This window comes from Chiloscyllium plagiosum, chromosome 11 (assembly GCF_004010195.1).
Source record: "Chiloscyllium plagiosum isolate BGI_BamShark_2017 chromosome 11, ASM401019v2, whole genome shotgun sequence".
Classification (NCBI taxonomy): Eukaryota; Metazoa; Chordata; class Chondrichthyes; order Orectolobiformes; family Hemiscylliidae; genus Chiloscyllium; species Chiloscyllium plagiosum.
In genome coordinates, this window is record NC_057720.1 from 49,024,686 (window position 1) to 49,045,142 (window position 20,457).

At 38.2% G+C, this 20,457-nt stretch overlaps 1 protein-coding gene across 3 annotated transcripts in view; it reads left to right on the top strand.

Moving 5' to 3' along the window:
- Window positions 1–15,446, top strand: part of frem1b (Fras1 related extracellular matrix 1b) — a 188,441-nt gene extending 172,995 nt beyond the window's left edge. For all 3 annotated transcript variants that reach the window (XM_043699276.1, XM_043699278.1, XM_043699277.1), the window contains exons 31-36: window positions 271–575; window positions 805–852; window positions 1,024–1,167; window positions 7,702–7,817; window positions 9,162–9,247; window positions 13,652–15,446. In XM_043699276.1, coding sequence (XP_043555211.1) covers window positions 271–575; window positions 805–852; window positions 1,024–1,167; window positions 7,702–7,817; window positions 9,162–9,247; window positions 13,652–13,860 — 908 coding nt within the window. In that variant the 3' untranslated portion in view covers window positions 13,861–15,446. The remainder of the gene's footprint in view (window positions 1–270; window positions 576–804; window positions 853–1,023; window positions 1,168–7,701; window positions 7,818–9,161; window positions 9,248–13,651) is intronic.
- Window positions 15,447–20,457: the final 5,011 nt, after the last annotated feature.

Consider the following 20,457-nt stretch of genomic DNA (forward strand, 5'->3'; position numbering starts at 1 on the left):
ATGGTCTGTGATCTCATTGAATGATGGCGCAGACTCAGTGGACTGAATGGTATACTTCTGCTCCTGTTTCTTATGAAAGAGTGCAAACCCATCCAAATTTCTGTCCATTAATTTAATTTGGCAGTGAATCACGATTCTGGAGTTTTCTCCACTTGATTGTCTCATTCTTACTTGCCCAGACAATCCAGTCATCTCAACAACAAGAACAGAGAAATCTGTTCCACAAAACCTAATGCCTGTGGGCAAATTTCTAAAATTATCTCTCTACAGGCAGATGTGATCATACTGATTTGAAAACAAGAGGAGATGATTATAATGGTCACATGGACAGTGGTTTAAGTGAACTCACAAAGACATCTGCCAACTCACCCACTGATAAAAAAGAAGGAATATTCAATGAGAGAGAAAGATTATTCACAGACCCCGATCTGCACAAGAATCGTCATACTCACCCTCCAAGGGGCGATGTTCCTCATATGGACCATTTTTTGGACTATTATGGAACACGGATCAGAGATGATGTCTCTCCAGTGACACCCAGTACACAACTTCAGGCTTTTGGAAGCAGCGGAGTGGTATGGAAAAATAACAATTTCCAGTTAAAGTGTTAGAAATACAATCTTGATTGTTCCTCTCACTGATTTCTTTTTATATGAAATATGCATTAAGATATTATAATCTCCTAATCATCATAACAGTAGGAAATTGAAAAATCATTATTGTTTATCTGACATTTTTTTTTCATAATTCATTTTGCCTGTTGTGATTATAAAGCTGAGTAATTTAACTTGCAATTGTTTGCAGATTCCTCCCTCATCAATTCAGAGAGAGAATGGGGAGATTGTGTGGAGAGTAAGTTTTTCTGAAAATATGCATATTTGCATTTCAACATTTTATTCAATAATGTTTAACAATTAAAGAATTACAACAGAGATGTAACAGAGGGATTAAAACGTACATTGTGAGAAACAGCATGCAGATGATTTTGATTTTAAATGATTTCCACTACATTGTTTTTGTTAGTACCATGGGATGGTGCCAATAAGAATTGAAGAAGGAAAATTGCCTGACTTCTCTCAAACCAGAGAATATCAGGCACCAGACTTGCTCCAGAAAGACCTCCCATCGAAAGCTGAAAACATTCAATCAATCAGCAACAACAACCAGGTAGATGTTATCATTCCTTACAACTCCTACACAAGTTGAGGGAAAATGATTCTCCAGAGTGATTTTTAATTCTACAGTTCTTTCTTTGTTTTTATCTGTTAAAGCAGGACTTATAGCATTTGCTAGCTTCTGTGTAAAGGAGCAAAAGTATTCGTGTTGCTTCCTTGTGCACATCCTTGATGAAAGGACTGTAGTTATGGCCCAGATTAATTGGCTACATCTTTAAATGGCAGATTCAGTTGACATGAAAGGAGCAGAAAGTTTGTCTGTCTTGTATAAGTTCTGTGGTGTCAAAAGGCACAGAAGTAAAGACTCCAAACAGAAGAATTTCTGCATGCAAGCAATACAACTACTGAATCCAGCCAAAGAGCAGAAATGGGCCCCACCTGATGGAGCAGGCTGAGTGTATAATGAAAGAACGCCAACTAACCTTTTATTTTCACATTATTAATAATGGTATTTCAATCTGTTGTGTTTGTGGGGGATAGGAGGAAGTGTAAGAAGCTGGGATATCATTCTTCATTGCAGCAAGCTGTAGAATTCCCAAACGTTCCATTACAAGAAGACCTGAGATGCACTCCTTGTTGCACAAGTACTCATTAGTCTCTAAGAAAGTGGAGATATATCACAACACCTGACAGTTTCTCAGGGTTTACAGTAGGTGTTTATAGTGGATGGACCCTGGAATTGCCAAGGTCATAGATCCACTCATTTTCAGGAATGTACAGTTTAAGCATTAACTCAAACACCCAATTTGGTTTTGGATTCCTAAATGCATATTGAAGATTGACATTCATCATGAACAAAGATACCTTGGAGTGCTGGTTCATAGCTCCTTGAAAATTGAGTCTCAGATAGATATGATGGTGAAGAAGGTGTTTAGGATGCTTTCCTTTATTGGTCAGAACATTGAGTGTAGGAATTGGGAGGTCACGTTGAGGCTGTACAGGACATTGTTGAGGCTACTTTTGGAATATTGTGTGCAATTCTGGTTTCTCTTCTATAGGAAGGATGTTGTGAAACTTGAAAGGGTATAGAAACAATTTACAAGTATGTTGCTATGGTTGGAAGGTTTCAGCTAAAGGGAGAGGATGAATAGGCTGGGACTGTTTTCCCTGGAGTATCAGAGGCTGAGGGGTGATATTATAGAGGTTTATACATGGATAGAGTAAATAGACAAGGTCTTTTCTCTGGGTTGGGTGAGTCCAGAACAAAAGGGCATAGGTTTAGGGTGAGAGGGGAAAAATTTAAAAGGGACCTAATGCACATTCTTTCAAGCAAAGGGTGGTGGATATATGGAATGAACTGCCAGAGGAATTGGTGGAGACTGGTACAATTACAGCATTTAAAATGCATATGGATGGATATATGAATAGGAAGGGTTGAGATGGATATGGGCCAAGTGCTGGCAAACAGGACTAGATTAATTTAGGATATCGGGTCAGTATGGATGAGTTAGACTGAAGGGTCTGATTCTGTATTGTCCATCTCTGTGGCTCCATTTTATAGGCAGCCATGGTTACTTTCAACTATGCGTAATGGGACTTTTAGTGGTAGATGGCAATGGAGAGGGGTGGTGCTGTGCAGGGCGGTCAAGGAGACTCCCTTGGGGAAACAAAGGGTGTCTTTTGGGGAAGGTGATCACATAGAAAGAAGGAACAGACAGATAAAGGACTTGTCAATCCAGTGTAAATTGCAAGCTTTATTCCTCAACAAAATTTCCCTTGTTTAACCTTAATTTCCCTGTATGTTTGTAATAACCTGATGCCATGGTATAAGGAATCCCTCCTTTCTGATCTTTGGGTATTCCATGTGTTCCAATCTCATGTTGTACATGTATGCCAAACTATTTTTAATAAAGATTAGAAGAAAGTAAGTCATTTTCAATCTGATTGGACCTTGAAATAGGTTTCATAGTGACAACAATTGAAGCATTTCATATCAGATACAAATGTGTAAATAAAGGACCACTGAATCATACACCTAAATGCAGGCAGGTGGGACTAGTTTAGTTTGGGAACATGATTGGCATGGACTAGTTGGACCAAAGGGTCTGTTTCCAAGGTGTATGACTCTATGACTCTTTATAAAGTTCCAAGTAGTATTCCCTCCCCAGGCAGAATCACAAGTAGCAGAGACAATTGGATTTTGAAAATAAAAAATAAAAAATTTGCATCACTGATAGTTATCCAGGACCAACTGACTGACGGAAATATGTGTGAAAGCATTTATGTGCACAATGAATGAGACAATATTAGTTTACAAGAACGCAGCTATCAGAGCCCAGAGACTGATGAATGTATTGAAACTTGACAGGAGGGCAGAAAGAATTTGCTGGGAAAAGTCCTAGAAGACATGTCTGATCTTCACAAAGTTGGGTCTTTAGTTTCCAGCCATTTTCTAACACGGCTGTATTCCACTGGGTTGAATGTAGGTTCGAGGATAATGATAATGCTACCAAGGATCTGGAAATGCTTACTGCAGTAGTAAATAAAGCATTCACACCACGGGAATCAATATCCATAATGGCTTTTTGAGTAAGGATGATAAGTCTGCAATTGTAAAATCATAGATTCTCATGGCTTAGAAACAGGCTATTCAGGTTTGCAATGTTTGTACTGTCTCTTTCAAAGAACTTTTTAATACACTGAGACACCTTCCAAATTACTCCTCTTCAATACATTTCCAATCAGCTTTCAGAAATTCTGCTGGAATTTACTTCCACCTCTTTCAAGTTTTCATGCTTCAGGTTTTAACAACCCTCTGTGCAAAAATATTTCTCTTAGATCCCCCCTAACTCTTTTGCAAATAATTTTAAATCTCTGATATCTAATTGTCAACCCATTTGCCAATGGAATCCATTTGTCTTTATTTATTCAATCAAATACTTCATAATTTTGAAAACTTCTATTGACGGTAATTAGGCCAATTTAGATGGTATTAGGCAAAAACTTTCAAAAGCTGATTGGGGGCAGATGTTCGCAGGTGAAGGGACGATTGGAAAATGGGAAGCCTTCAGAAATGAGATAACAAGAATCCAGAAAAAGTATATTCTTGTCAGGGCTAAAGGAAAGGCTGGTAGGTATAGGGAATGCTGGATGACTAAAGAAATTGAGGGTTTGGTTAAGAAAAAGAAGGAAGCATATGTAAGGTAGAGACAGGATAGATCGAGTGAATCATTAGAAGAGTACAAAGGAAGTAGGAGTATACTTAAGAAGGAAATCAGGAGGTCAAAAAGGGGACATGAGATAGCTTTGGCAAATAGAATTAAAGAGAATCCAAAGAGTTTTTACAAATACATTAAGGACAAAGGGATAACTAGGGAGAGAATAAGGCCCCTCAAAGATCAGAAAAGCGGCCTTTGTATAGAGCTGCAGAAAATGGAGAAAATACTAAATGAGTATTTTGCATCAATATTTACTGTGGAAAATGATATGGAAGATATAGACTGTAGGGAAATAGATGGTGACATCTTGCAGAATGTCCATATTACAGTGGAGGAAGTGCTGGATGTCTTGAAACGCATAAAGGTGGTTAAATCCCCAGGACCTGATCAGGTGTACCCAAGAACTCTGTGGGAAGCTAGGGAAGTGATTGCTGGGCCTCTTGCTGAGATATTTGTATAATCAATAGTCACAAGTGAGGTGCCGGAAGACTGGAGGTTGGCAAACATGGTGCCACTGTTTAAGAAGGGTGGTGAGGACAAGCCAGGGAACAATAGACTATGAGCCTGACGTCAGTGGTGGGCAAGTTGTTGGAGGGAATCCTGAGGGACAGGATGTACATGTATTTGGAAAACAAGGACTCATTAGGGATAATCGACATGGCTTTGTGCATGGGAAATCATGTCTCACAAACTTGATTGAGTTTTTTGAAGAAGTAACAAAGAGAATTGATGAGGGCAGAGTGGTAGATATGGACTTCAGTAAGGCGTTCGACAAGGTTCCCCATGGGAGACTGACTAGCAAGGTTAGATCTCACGGAATACAGGGAGAACTAGCCATTTGGATACAGAACTGGCTCAAAGGTAGAAGACAGAGGGTGGTGGTGGAGGGTTGTTTTGCTTGCTGAACAAAGAGACCTTGGAGTGCAGGTTCATAGCTCCTTGAAAGTGGAGTCACAGGTAGGTAAGATAGTTAAGAAGGTGTTTGTTATGCTTTCGTTTATTGATCAGAGTATTGAGTGCAGGAGTTCGGAGGTCATGTTGCGGCTGTACAGGACATTTGTGAGGCCACTGTTGGAATATTGTGTGCAATTCTGGTCTCCTTCCTATCGGAAAGATGTTGTGAAACTTGAAAGGGTTCAGAAAAGATTTACAAGGATGTTGCCAGGATTTGAGCTATAGGGAGAGGCTGAACAGGCTGGGGCTGTTTTCCCTGGAGCATTGGGGGCTGAGGGGTGACCTTATAGAGATTTACAAAATTATGAGGAGAATGGATAGGGTAAATAGGCAAAGTCATTTCCCTGGGGTGGGGGAGTCCAGAACTAGAGGGCATAGGTTTAGGGTGAGAGGGGAAAGATATAAATGAGACCTAAGGGGCAACTTTTTCACGCAGAGGATAGTACATGTATGGAATGAGCTGCCAGAGGAAATGGTGGAGGCTGGTACAATTGCAACATTTAAGAGGCATTTGGATGGGTGTATGAATAGTAAGGGTTTGGAGGGGTATGGGCCTAAATTGGGTTGGGATATCTGGTCGGCATGGACGGGTTGGACCGAAGGGTCTGTTTCCATGCTGTACATCTCTATGAATGTCCCCTACTGTACAATCTCAGGTTACCTAATTTCTCCTCATAATAACCATCAATCCTAATCTCATCTTTATCTCCTCAAAGGCCTTGAGAACATCTTAAAATGGGATACCCAGAATTATGGTCAAAACTGCAGCTGATTTTATTGAATTCAATTAAAAACAAATCCCCGGAATTAAGAGTCTAAAGATGATAATGAAACCATTGTCAATTGTCAGAAAAACCGACCTGGTGCATTAGTGTCCTTTCCGAGAAAGAAACTGTCATCTTTACCTGGTCTGGCCTACACGTGACTCCAGATCCTCAGTGATGTGATTGACTCTTAACTGCCCTCTGGGCAGTTAGGGACAAGCAAAGAGTACAGCAAATTATTTTTCTTTAAAGAGCAATGCATTCCATGTAGGTGATGGGATCTCACCCATTGGTTGGCAAGTAAACAGAAACTTCTTCCCTTCTTGAGAAGTCCACTGGTATTAAGTGGTAAGTGGCAGGCCTTCCCCAGGACAAAAGGCACTGGAGGCAGATATCTTACTACCCGGGACTGCAGCCAACCAGAGACCTGCACCTGCCAGTTGCAGGCCATGCCACTGGAAGAGTAGAGGCGTCATCTGGTGATGCATGAGGGAGAGGTTTAGGATTACTGAGTGATTTCGGCTATAGGAGAATAAGCACAGCTTGAGGATCATGGAGTGGAGGAAATGGAATCCATATCAAGAGCAGGAGAGGTGGCTCTCAGTGGGCAACTGCCCATCCTTCTTGGAGCTGGGTCCCTTAACCCTCTCTCGATCCCCACTGAACAAGCTTGCCTTCTGGGTTTTCTACAAGGTGACTGCCTAGCCAGCTTCTGGTTAAATTCCAGAAGTGGCAGGAAGAGATCCTTAAATGGGTATTAATTATCCACTCAATAATTTCAATTGTCAGTGGGCTGGGCTGGGTTTCCATGAGCCTCTCTGCCATGGATTTAACTGGGGCAGAGGTGAGAACATTGCAGGGTTCCGAATCGTTACCCTTTCAGCACATGGAATGCACTGATGAAGAACTTATGCTCGAAACGTCGATTCTCCTGCTCCTCGGAGCTGTGCTTTTCCAGCACCATACCTTTTGACTCTGATCTCCAGCATCTGCAGTTCTCACTTTCTCCGAGCACATGAAATGCCCCTATTTCCAATTTCCTTTGGGGGAGGGCATTAAATTTCTGCCAACACAGACATTGAGCAGTGGTGTTTTCCACTTGATAATAGCAGAGAGGTTGTTTCACTTTCTTCCTGTTGTCATCCATGTCCTATGAAAGCTTAAACCGTAGTGTAGTTCTATTAGAGGTAGCAGCACTTAGTACCTCCCAAAAGTAATCATGCTCTACGTTTGAGGCCAAGACAGTAAACATTGAAACCACAGAGTACATCATGACTAAACCTGGTTATCTTCTCATTTAATGTCCAAGTACTCAGTTTCCAGGAAGGGCCATTAGATTGTAATCAGGATGGGAACATGACTTTGTTTCCCTCCTTAGCCTTGGGGCCATGTATCTAATTATTGTTCCCTGCCCCAGTGCCCTGGTTGAGATCCACTAACTCAGAACAGAAGGACGGATTAAACCTGGCGTAATGTTCATTTCCTGCATGTGTTCTGCATATCCTCAGTGCTTAGAGTTTTAAAAAGTTTCAAAAAGTATACATTTTTGGTCTACCTCAGAGTCAAGGAGATTTCAATTACTTTTATTTGAAAACTACAGCATATTTGAAACAAATGTTAAGCAGCAATTACAATTTTGCATACTTACAGGCAAATCAACAAATGGAATGTCCTTCAGGCTGGACCCAGCACAAGAAACATTGTTATATTTTGAATCCTGAGAGAAATGCAACCTGGCAAGGAGCTGAAATGGCCTGTAGACAAATGTGAGCAATTCCTGTCAACTGATTAATAAAGATTCACTCAGTGAAGTTCATTTCAAAACCTCTAAGGCATCTACTTAAGGATATCAAGTTTAAGCCAGTAGTAGACAATTAATGATAAGAAAGCAAAGGACTGTTCTCTCAAGAATAATGGGCAGTTCTAATCTCTTTTTATCAGGAACTGCATTACTATGACTGTTCCAATACTAGAGTTGATGAATTTTGAGTTAAAAACATGTTGGTGTTACTACACAAGATTTTATTCAATAATATGTATTAATTTACAGTAAATTACTATGTTGATAAGTTTTGTATCATACTTCAGACCTATATTTAATTAGCCCTTTGTTTCGTGAATTGATAACATTGACATAAAAGCATCTGTAACCTATTTTATATATTCCTAGATCTGGAAACTGATTTAGTAATATGTTATTCTGGATGAGTGTACTACAACTCACATTTTAGTTAAGGAGGCAAGGTGTATAATTTGAGATATCACCAACTCTTGAAATGCATAGGATAGAAAATTGGAAAAGTCGTAGTATCATAATTGAGTGAAGCCAAGTTTGGATTTTGAAAACTGTTACATTGTAGAAAGATGAAAGACTGAATGAACATAGAACTTAGCTTGAGCTTAAGGTGGATGGCTTAAGTTTTGAATATCATTATAAAAAGTAATTAAACTAGGAGATGACGCAAAGGTCTTGATTTCAGCAAATCTTCTTGATTTCAAGGAGAAAGAGGAAGTAACAATACTATGAAAACGTAGTCTGAGTAATGTGAAGTAGATGGACGATGGCTACTTGATTAACAAGATGCTGAAATAATAGCAGTCAATATGCAGGATGGCACTTCCTCCTCAGGTATTATAGGTTCAAGTCCCCTTCTAGAGACCTGAGTACAAAATCTAGGCTGACAATCCAGTGTAGCACTGAGGGAACACTGAATGATTAGAGGTGCTATGTTTCAGTTGAACCCTCAACTAATGTTCCATCAGTGTAGTAATTAATTAGAAGTTCTTAATTGGCTAAAAAGCACCTTTGGATATTTCGGGGTTATGGGTGCATTTATATGATTTAAATGCTTCCCAATATTTATTTTCAAACTGATACAGAATATAAAGTAAGCCAAATATTCAACATAAGAAAGCACTTTGCACACTACCTTCTGCAGTTTATCCCCGATAATTATTTTAATATTAGCTTTTAATAATATAATGCTTCTTATTAGAATCTACCTCTATTGTCATCTTCTGGCATTGTCAAAATGTAAATTATAATATGTTAAACAGTTACTTTTTAAAGATAGGGATGGTAATTAATTCTTGTTATTTTCTGTGTATAGGTTTAATGCTAATTTAGTCAGTGTACATTCCAGAACAGAACTGAAATGGCTTTGGAAGTTTGCCAGAAGACAGTCATTTTGGATTGGTATGTATATGGACAGAAATTCGGGAATTGTGATATATATACATTCTTCTTAAGGGTAGAAATACAGTACATTGAAGTAACAGCATTTGAATTTGTCTTTGGGTGGGCTTCTGATGCAAAATGTTCAATTTTTGGGGAAAATTTAAAGCATTTGTAACCAAAACCACAGATTAAATTTTAACTCTGTAACAGACTATGCAAGTACCTTAGACTTTACCTACAGTAAAAATTCTAATCAAAACTGGTCAATTTATGACACAAAGAGTGAATGAGTATGACTCCCTTGGTGGATGCAACTGCATATTTGATAATAGAAATAAGGGAAATGGCAGATAATTTAAATCAATAGTTTGCATCAGTCTTCGCTGTGGAGGACATTATAAACATCCCAAAGACATCAGATTAGCAAGGTACTAATGAGAATAATGGAAAAAGTTCAAGGGGGGAAGGCTCAGCAGATGTTATTAAAGTTTCCAGAACAAGTATTAAGATATAGAGCATGGAAGGCGTCAGGAACCTAACTTCAGGTACAGCAGATAAGGGAACAACTACGAGAAGGAGGGGAGTCAACACAGGACTAGGGCGTTGTACTTAAATACATGCAATATGCAAAATGAGAGATGAGCCCGTAGAGCAAATTGAAATTAGCGGGTACGATGTTCTGAGTATCACAGACGTGGCTGTAAGTGGATCAGGGCTGAGAGCTAAACATCCAAGGATACACATCCTATTGGAAGGACAGGAAGATGGGCAGAGGGGGTGGGGCTGCCTTGCAGTAAGAAGTGAAATTAAATTGATACGAAGAAATGACATAGAATCAGAAGGTATTGAATTTGTGTGAGTAGAGTTGAGGAACCTCAAAGGAAAAAAGATCCTGATCAGAGTTATGTCCCGGCCCCCAAGCAGTAGTCAGGATGTGGGGCAGAAAATAAATGAGGAGATAGAAAAGTTGTGTAAGAAAGACACTATTACAATAATCATGGGGTACTTCAATATGCAAGTGGACTGGGAAAATCAGGTTAGTAGTGGATCCCAAGAAATGAAATTTGTGGAAAGTTGATGAGATTTTCTTTGCAGCAACTTGTGGTAGAGCTCACTAGGGAACAGGTAATTCTGGATGTGGTGATGTATAATGATGGAGACTTAATTAGGGAGCTTATGGTAAGGGGGGCAATGACAATAACGTGATAGAATTCATTCTGCAATTTGAGAGGAAGAAGCTGGAATCAGATGTAACTGTATTACAATTGAGTAAAGGTAACTACAAAGACATGAGGGAGGATCTGGCCAGAGATGATTATAAGGAATGCCTAGCACGGAAGAGAACATTGCAGGAGTTTCTAGGGCATTTCGAGAGGTACAGCAGAAATTCATCCTGGAGTTTAAAAGGATGAGGGAAGATCTGATTGAAACTTACAGGATACTGAGAGGCCTTGATACAGTGAACATGGCAAAGATGTTTCCACGAGTAGGAGAGACTAGACCCTGAGGGCACAGCTTCAGAACTGAGATGAGGAGGAATTTCTTCATCTAGAGAGTAGTTCATCTATGGAACTTTTTGCCGCAAAGGGCAGTGGAGGCCATGTCATTGAGTGTATTTAAGAAAGAGATAAGTTCTTGATTCGTAAGGAGATCAAGGGTCAGGGAGGCAAAGCAGGAGGATGTGGTTGAGAAACATATGAGTCATGATTGAATAGTGGAGCAGACTTGATGAGCTGAATGGCCTAATTAGAGTCTTAGAATCATACCCCATGGACACAGGCCCTTCAGCCCAACTCATCCATGCTGATCAACTTTCCTTAACTGAACTAGTGTTTCTAAAAATGTTGCCTCTCAGGTCCCTTTTAAATATTTCCTGTCTTACCTTAAAATTGTGCCCTCTAGTTTTGAACACTCCTATCCTAGGGAAAAGATCTTTGCTATTCACCTTATCAATGCCCGTCATGAATTTATAAACATCTATAAGATCTCCCCTCAACCTCCTATGCTCCAGTGAAAAGCATCCCAGCCTATCCAGCCCCTCCTTATAACTCAAACCATCCAGTCCTGTTAACATCCTTGTAGATCTATTCTGAACCCTCTTCAATTTAATAATGTTCTTCCTATAGAATGGCATCCAAAACTGTACATGGTACTCCAAAAGTGGACTCACTAATGTCCAGTACAACCACAACATGATGTCCCAACTCCTGCACTTAATGGTCTGAGCAATGAAGGCAAGTGTCTTCAATGCCTTCTTTGCCACCCTGTCTACTTATGACACAACTTTCAAGGAACTATGTACCTGAACCACAAGGTCTCTCTGTTGGACAACACTCCCCAGGGCCCTACCAGTAACTGTATAAGTCCTGTCCTTGTTCATCTTACCAAAATGCAAAATCTTTCCTTTATCCAAATTAAACTCCATCTGGCACTCCTCAGCTCATTGGCCCAGTTGATCAAGATCCCATTGTACTCTTAGATAAACATCAGTGGTGAGAAAGCAGAGTTAACATTTTGGGTTCAGTGACCTTTCTTCAGGCTGGAAGGCATGTTGTGATGAGGACATAAGGAATCTCCAAAGGGATATAGATTGGTTGAGTGAGTGGGTAAAAACTTGGCAGGAAGAATCACAAGGCAGAGTATTATTTTTCTGGTGATAAAGACACCAAAAAAATTGCAGAGGATAGGATCTAGTGTTCTTGTATGTGAAACATAAAAAGTTAGTATGTGAGTCCAGCAAGTTATTAACAAGGCATATAGAATGTTGGCCTTTATTGCTCAGGTTTGGAGTTGACAAACATGAAAATCTTGTTACAAGTGTATAAGGTGCAGTTGAGGCTACAACTGAAGTAATATGCACAGTTTTGGTTCCGGTATTTAACAATGGTGTACTGGCATTGAAAGCAGTTCCAAAGAGAATCATTAGGCTCATATCTAGAATGAAGGGTTTGACTTATCGAGAACAGCTAAACAAGTTAGGCCTTTATTCATTACAGTTTGGAAGAATAAGGGGTAGAATGATTGAAACTTTTAAGATTATTGGGGACTTTGATAGGGTAGATGCTGAAAATTGTTCCCATTCTTGGGGTGAGAAAAGGGACATAGTTGTTGAATAAGGGGACACTGATTTAAAGCTGAGATGCGAAGAAATTTCTTCTGAGATCAGTGAATGTCTGGAATTCTCTACCTCAGACTAATGTGGAGCTAGTTCACAGTACATATTTAAAGATGAGATAGATAGATTTTTGACATTTCAAGGAGTTGAAGCTTATGAGGAGCTGATATGGAAGAGGAATTGAGGCCAGGGTCAGATCAGTCGTGATCTTACATAATAACGGTGACTAGATGCCTAGTCCTGCTCCTCTTTCTTTTGTTATAGATTTCTCAATTTTTTGCCGTGTAGAGCAGAACTACTCCATTTCAACAAGATATCATTATTGCATGATCAAATTAATTTCAATCATTTAGACCACAGCAAAGTTAATTTATACATCTTTATAAGAATAGTTATGCTCTGTGACACCAAAATCTTGGTTGAATGGATGGAAAGATGTTGAGTTGAGCAATCAGCTGGAAAACAGGAGTCAGGGATCTAGCCATTGTGTGCTATGTGAAGTTTTATAATTGAACTGATGGTTAGAATAAAATATGCTCTCGTCTTCATGAGTATAGTCATGAAAAGAATAGGTTTACGAGTGAATGGCATCACCCATCCCAGTTCCCATCATTTCCACCTTGAATTTTACACCATTATAGCAGTCTGTATAAAGCAGTAAGTGATTAAGGTGGATGTTGGTGTCAGTTTGCTCAGTTGGCCGGATGGCTGGTTTGCAGTGCAGAGAAATGCCAGCAATGTGGGTTCAATTCCTTAGTGGTTGAAGTTATCATAAAGAACTCTCCTCCTCAACCTCTCCCTTTACCTTAGGTGTGGTAACCCTCAGGTTAACAGTCATTTCTCTCTAATGAGAGAGCAGCCCTATAGTGTGGAAAGACAGTGGTGACTTTACTTTTACTTTTAATCCCTTAAAACTACCCAAGTATCAAAATCAACTGCAGTTTTTTTTTGCATTTTTGTTGTTGACCTTCAACGTTTTAAGGACATTTAGGGGGATGCAGGCTTCAATTTGGAGTATTTTAGGAGATTGCATTTACAGCAAATCATTTTTGAGAAGCATCATCAATGGTTTTAGAATGAAATGGAGCAATTTATTGATAAATGATAGTCATGTATGAGCATATGTGAGTGTTTAACAATGTAAATACTTGTAATATAGCTTCTGCAAAAATATGATAACTGATCTAGTTAAAAAATATTATATGTGTTGTAGACAAATGTGCGTATGTTCATATTAAGTCAAATGTAAATTGCAGTGTACGCATTGGCAAGGTAGATTGTATTATTTTTAAATATTTCCATTGCAGGTTTAGTAGCCGAGACTGGCTCTGGAAAATGGAGATGGACTAATGGAAGACCAGTAACCTTTACAAACTGGAAGAAAAATAAACCTTCAATACGAGGAAATATTCAGCTGAGATGTACTCTTGTCCAACATGGAGGCAAATGGGTGACTAGACAGTGTAATGAAAAAAAGGATAGGTATATCTGCTGTACTTCTGTATCAAGACCTTAACCAGGCCACCTTAAGAAAGGTTATGTGTTTGCAAATGTCTAGGGTAAATGCTTCAAAATGCAAAATACAGAATCGCTGACTACCTTTATATGCAAATAATGACAATCTTAAATATTTCTTTCAGGTATTTCGCCACTCAAATAATTGCTAGCCAGCTGCTCAACCAGAAAATGCAGATTCTATTGTTTATGCCCTGTTGAGTGACTTATTGTGAAGTACTAAAAAGCATATTTTGAATGTATGTTAAACTTCAATGGTGAATGATAAATCCCTATATAATGACCATTAAAGTGAGTAAAAGATGCCTGCAAGTGGAAGTTTCTAAAAAAAATCAAATAATTAAAGTTATCTTTCAGATACAAGTAGGATACAAAATAATTACCTCGACAAGAAAAATAATTCAATTTGAGGTAAGCCCAATATTGCAATTTAATTTGCTATTCAGTTTAATAATTAGTTGAATTGTTGGATTAGTTGAATTGTTCTGGCCAGTGTGTTGCAACATTGTCAATTTGCAGAAAATTATTCTTTCTGTAGATATTTTCACATGTATTATCTAAAAGGATAAATTTATGACTTATTTTGAACTAACAACCAGAGGACTCATTTATAAATATACATACAATATTGTTGCATGTGGTGGTGAAACAATTCTTACCCATTTATGTAATTTCAACACAAACATTAGATTCTTACGACTGGAATTTTCCTCATTCCTCTCACACTCTTACTTCACCAGTCAATAGAATCAAATATTAGCCAGAGCTTTGTATTAAATATCCTTTGCTGTTGATATTACAGCATCTGCCAACAACACTTCAGAGAAATTATCAATGAAACTACAGCATGTGTGAAATTATTGCTTACCAGCACAATTGAGAGTTTTGTCATTGTGGCAGTCACAAGAAGTACATAATGTCCTTGTATTTTTGTAAATTAAAATTTATCTCATGGAATTCAACTCCAATTAGTCTTCTAAGACCACAAAACTTCACTCCTACTCTTTTCAAGTTTCGGCTGATATCCATATTATGTAATATCAACACATTATTTTTTCAATAAATAAAATAGTAATGTGCATCAATAGCATACTTTTGCCTTTATTTTCTTCAGACAAGCATCTTATACTGCATTTAGTTTTAAAATCCTCTCATGTTGTGATACTTCAAATCAGAAGAACATATTAAAAAAAGCTTCAATATATGTTAGTAAGAGGCTTGTACATAGTAGCATGTATAATGATTTACAATATCATGAATTTTAAAAATAGTTGTGCAGAAATATATACCCTATAGTAAAAGGAAGAAAGAATTTTTGATTGATAATGCTATCCTGGAAAATAATTTCTAAATTCTTATTTAGGTTGTATTAGTTATGACATAGCAAGCTACATCTGAACTTGTCCGATTATTGTTCCACAATGTAACTACATTTCCATTCTTATTATGTGTGATGTTTCCAGTTTTTTCATAGTAAATAAAATTGTTTCAATCATCATTTTCAGGAAAATGTGAATGTTTATGCCATGAATGATCAAATGTTCTTTGAGATTCATTATGTATCAAAATGGATTAAACAATTTAAAAATCAAAACCAACTATTCTTGTCTTTAGATAGAGTCTTTGGTTGGGTACAACTATTCTGAAACCAGGAAGAGAGGTAGTGTACAGACCATTGTTAAAGGGGTGTACATTGTTATGTTACACTTATGAATAATGTAATTGCCCTTTTATATTGTGTGAAACAATCCAAAAACAAGGTGTACATCCTTTTGCTTCCAAAATTCTTCATGCATACTTCAAACCATTAGTGTTGACAAAAGAAAACTGGTCCATTAGGTGACATGTTTTGCTCTTCTCCTTTTCATAATTCATCAGCACCAAAATTGTTAGTTTTTTTGGATGTTAATAGCAAATGTTCTTCTTTCTGAATAAGAACTGAAGGATATATAAAGCATTGTTTACAATTATAGATAGCAAATGATACAACATGAGCACCCTCATGATAATTAATGTAATGCCAGCTAGCACATGAACAGGGCCATCAGACATCAGTAAAAAGTTGAGGAACAAACATTTGAGGTTTAAAATACAAATTTTCAGGAATCTGAAAAGCTTGATTTGCATAATCTTCTTGACTGCCCCAGTATACCGATAATGCTTAAGCAATGTTGTTTAAGGTTTAAGTTTTACAGCAGTTCCTGTTTTCGTTTTAAATATCCAGCAACCTCCATTCTTTCAGATTTTTGTATCTAGTGTTTAAGCACTTTCCATTTCATGTTTAAATGTAACTTTTGCACTTCTTGACTGGTATATTCACCCATTTTCATTTTAAAAGATATGAGAAATGCTCCCCTAACATTGCAAGGATGATGGAGGATATTAGCTCAAAATTTTGGGTTGTTTGGGAAACTGAAGAGATTGAGTATAACACTGATTTTACGCACTGTCTGCTTTTAATCTTCATTGAACTAGGTGGTGGAGGTCTCTCTTGATGCTAGGTGCTGGCATGGACTGGGTTGGAAAGATTGATATCCTGAATGTTTTACTACTTTAGTTTTCTAATTTATTCCTATCTGTACCTAGGCATCTTTGTACCTAAGATGGCAATGTAATTAGATTAGATTAGATTAGATTAGATTAGATTAGATTAGATTAGATTACAGTGTGGAAACAGGCCCTTCGGCCCAACAAGTCCACTGTAGCGACTGTAAACTTTTCACTGTACTCATTTGACTACATGTGACAATGAAGCTAATTTAATTCAGTAATATTGGACAAAGTGTAAAATCAGCAATGCAACTGATTTCAGGTGGGTTTCCTGTCTGACAAGTAATGTAAATTATTATTTCCCATCTCTGTTGTATTTTCACTTGTTATAAATGGAGGATTTATTGCAAGCTAAGTTTTGGAAGTTACAGTACATTATATTTATAAGTATATTCAAGGTACAGGACTAAAGCACATCAACACAAACAGAACATTATCATCTGTCTATCATATCATTTTGGGGGGGTTGGGGTAAAGGATCATATTATTTATTGTCATGCAACTCCTGCTGGGGCCTTGCTCTCATGCAGGCAGAATTACTTGTGTTACATTTCTCCAATATGTATCGTGTTTTGCTTTAAGGGGATAATTTTCCAAGTTAACACCATCAGTGGGGAACCTTGCCCAGCAGCTGGGCATATCAGAAAATCATTGGCAATGTGACCCATGTTTTACAAATGTGTTTACAGCAGGCAAGGTTGCCCACTAGTGGCATGAGTTCAGAAAAATTGGCAAGTATTTGGAAATGGAGAAACTCGAAGAGCTGATAAAACCTAAAGACACAATTTCTAGCTGATTAGACATGATGGTATGTTGCTAAGGGACATTTATAGATACCATGAAATGAAAGAGTGTCCATAGTCAAGCAATGAATGGAATACCCCTCAAACATAAGGTTTTTGGTTAGCTGTCTCACCTTTCAATATATGCTTATTTTAAAAGCCAAAATTTGAACAGATAGCACATAATTCCAGCACAACACAAGAACCAGTGCATAAGGAAATCATTTTTGAAGGCATTGATTTTAAATAGGTTGGTAGGATCTATAAGCTGATTAGTATAGAAGTACAGTACAGTAATCACTAGATAGTGGGACTGAACCTGTAGTAGAGAGGTTCTGGGTTCAAATCCTTTCAGCTTTCAAACTGTTAAACTGATTTTTTTTTAAAAAATCAGATTATTTGTGGATCAGCCAAAGAAAAAATTGCAATAAAATACTGTTGTAAAATACAGTTCACTGCGGTCTCTCAGGGAGGGAACCTGCCATTATTCACGCCGTTGTAAATCTGTGTGATTTACTGAAAATGTCCTCAGGGCACCTAGGGAAGGGCAATAAATATGTACTACTATTCCAATGTTGCTCACATTCATCTAAAAATGTAACACATTTATCTATTTTTCTGCTGAAGATGCAGCCACAAATTCTGGGAAATTGCCAGTTTGCTGTAGTGAATAAGGAACAACTGCCTTACAAGCAGATGTTGACCCTTTAGCACTAACTTGCTCACTGATTTGTTTCTTTAAACTGTGTGTTATTTGAACTGGTGTCTCCTGTTAAACTGTGCTGCTCAATGTGATTCTTCGAATTAATTATGAGTGTTACTTCAAGCAATATTTTCACAATTGACCTGAGAATTATATGGTGGATTTTAATACAGGGTGTAGCATACATTCAGCAAACGCCCCAATGACCTGGTACAGGCAGACTCCTCAACCTCCCATGAAAGCACCAGATGTAAAATGATGGTATGGAAAATGATAATTGCTTCAGTTCAATTTTTACTCTTTTGCATTGTTTATGCCAGGTGAAAGGACTTAAACTATTTTGTTTAATCATAGGTTCAATCATTGTCCTCTTTTTAAACTAAGGGGTTATTTTCTAAACTTTGAGAGAATCAACTTTTGGTATAATTCTAAACAGATCAGCTGTATCAACTGTTAAAGTTTGGGAATTGTTGATCATTAATTAATGTCTGTATTTAGTGATGTCCTGTACCTTGAGAGAAGCAATGTAGAAATACAATAGCTGCTGGTGAGGATTCTTGAAGTGCAAGAAGACCTTGGTATTGAGGGGGACTCACTGATTTTTCATCTTTGGTTGCCTATTGTCATAGTGACCAAGTCGTGTGGTGTTCCAGTTAACGCCTGGATGAATGTTGAGCAATCACCTTCAATACCACCAAAGTTAGAGAGCAGACAGTTGGTTCTCAATACAGTTCATATTTCAGATGGTAACCCACAGATTTTGAGCCTGACCTAGTACTGGTCCTCTATGAGATACTGCTAACTATTTTGCTAATTCTGCTAACTGTGATGCTATGAGTTTTCAATGCTGCTTTGATTCTCAATGCATCCTCTTTTTACCTCCTACCTTACTTTATATAAGAAATTCCACTGCATTACTTAATTATGTCCATGATGCATTGAAATTTAATATGTGGCTCAAATAGTGAATAAGGAATTCATGGCAGAATTATCCCTCTGAGCTGGTGAGAATGAGTGATACGATGTGGTTAGCCGTGAGGGCAATAATCAGATTCTCAATGGCATGAAACTCTCACCTGATGACGTTTAGAATCTGTTGAGAAGCTCATCTCCATGTATTTGCATCTCGTTAATTACACAACTTGCTATATTGGCATCACACTTCGATCTTCCTTTACACAATCTAGAAATTCAATGGCTCAATAACTTAATTGTACAATAGTGAAGGTGCCTGCCAAGTTCTTTCATCAGCACTTATTAATGGCTATTGAGCCTCTCTTTATATTGAGGTGCTGTTTCTGTGCACAGTGCCTCCCTGGTCAATGGCACTCTCTTGCCATTCATTGCTGTAAAAGGTTGTGAAGGTTAAGTCATTGAGTGTGTTAAAGACAGAGATAGATATTTCTTAATTCACAAAAAAGATCAAGATTATGGGGAGAAGACAGGAGAATGCAATGGAGAAGCATATCAGTCTTGATTGAATGGTGGAGCAGATTTGATTGGCTGAATAGCCTAATTCTGTTCATATATTTTATGGTCTTTATAATCTTGTGGCAAACTTTATCCATGCAATTTGATATTCTAAAAGCACCAGCCTCACAACATCATCATGTCTTGGTTTTGGCCTAACTCAGGTACAACCTGAGGGCTTACAATATTTATTTTAGATCTAAATGACAGCGAGACATCTTGTATATTTTTACAGGATTTATAACACTGACATAGAGACTGGCATCCTCTGTATTCTATTTTATTTGTTAGTATAGAAGATCTTTAGTCCTTTCTTAGAGGCAGGCAGCCTCAGTACTTGCTTTTTACTGCAGAAGGAGAGGCAGGAAGCTCGGAGTGATGAGGAGTACTGGACAATAAATGTGTACCTAGAGGGAGTAGACTTATCAGTATATAGCAAGGTATTACATCAATGTCAGAGAGCCAGCAAACGCTCTGGCAAGCACATTGCATATGCTTGAAGAAAATGTGTGGATTCAAAGGGATGAATGTTTACCAGGGTGAAGGTTGTCTCTACTTAGCCAAGGGGCTTGTCTGATTCCAGTCTAGATGCTCATGTTTTTCCTTTTGCAGTCTGTGGATTAGGCATAGTCACGCCTCAAGGACAAGGTCAAGCAACCCAGGGATGATATGTACACCCATTGAGGTGCGTTAAGGGATCCGTCTGGGGGAGCGCATGATCATTGAAAGGGATTGGGCTGCGACTTGTCTAAAGGTTTATCAAAGAAGTCCTTGATTTTGTTGGTAAAGTGATGAACTCAAGTCTGGGGATGGGTCTTGTTGTATTGGTTCATAAAGGAAATGGTCACTGGGATAAAGGGCAACTGTCAATAGTGGGGTGGGGTCTCATAATAAATGGCAGGGAAATGGAAGGTCTTGAAGGAAGGTGGATTCAAACAGGTTCCAGTTACTCCGGCCACTATATGTGAAGAGAGTAGAAGCAACAGGGGCATAGGAACCTTCAGATTCATGTTCACTGGAAGTGAAGAAGGCAAGGGACGAGGCAGAAGTGGGTACTGCAGATGTTGGAGATTAGAATCAAGGTTAGAGTGGT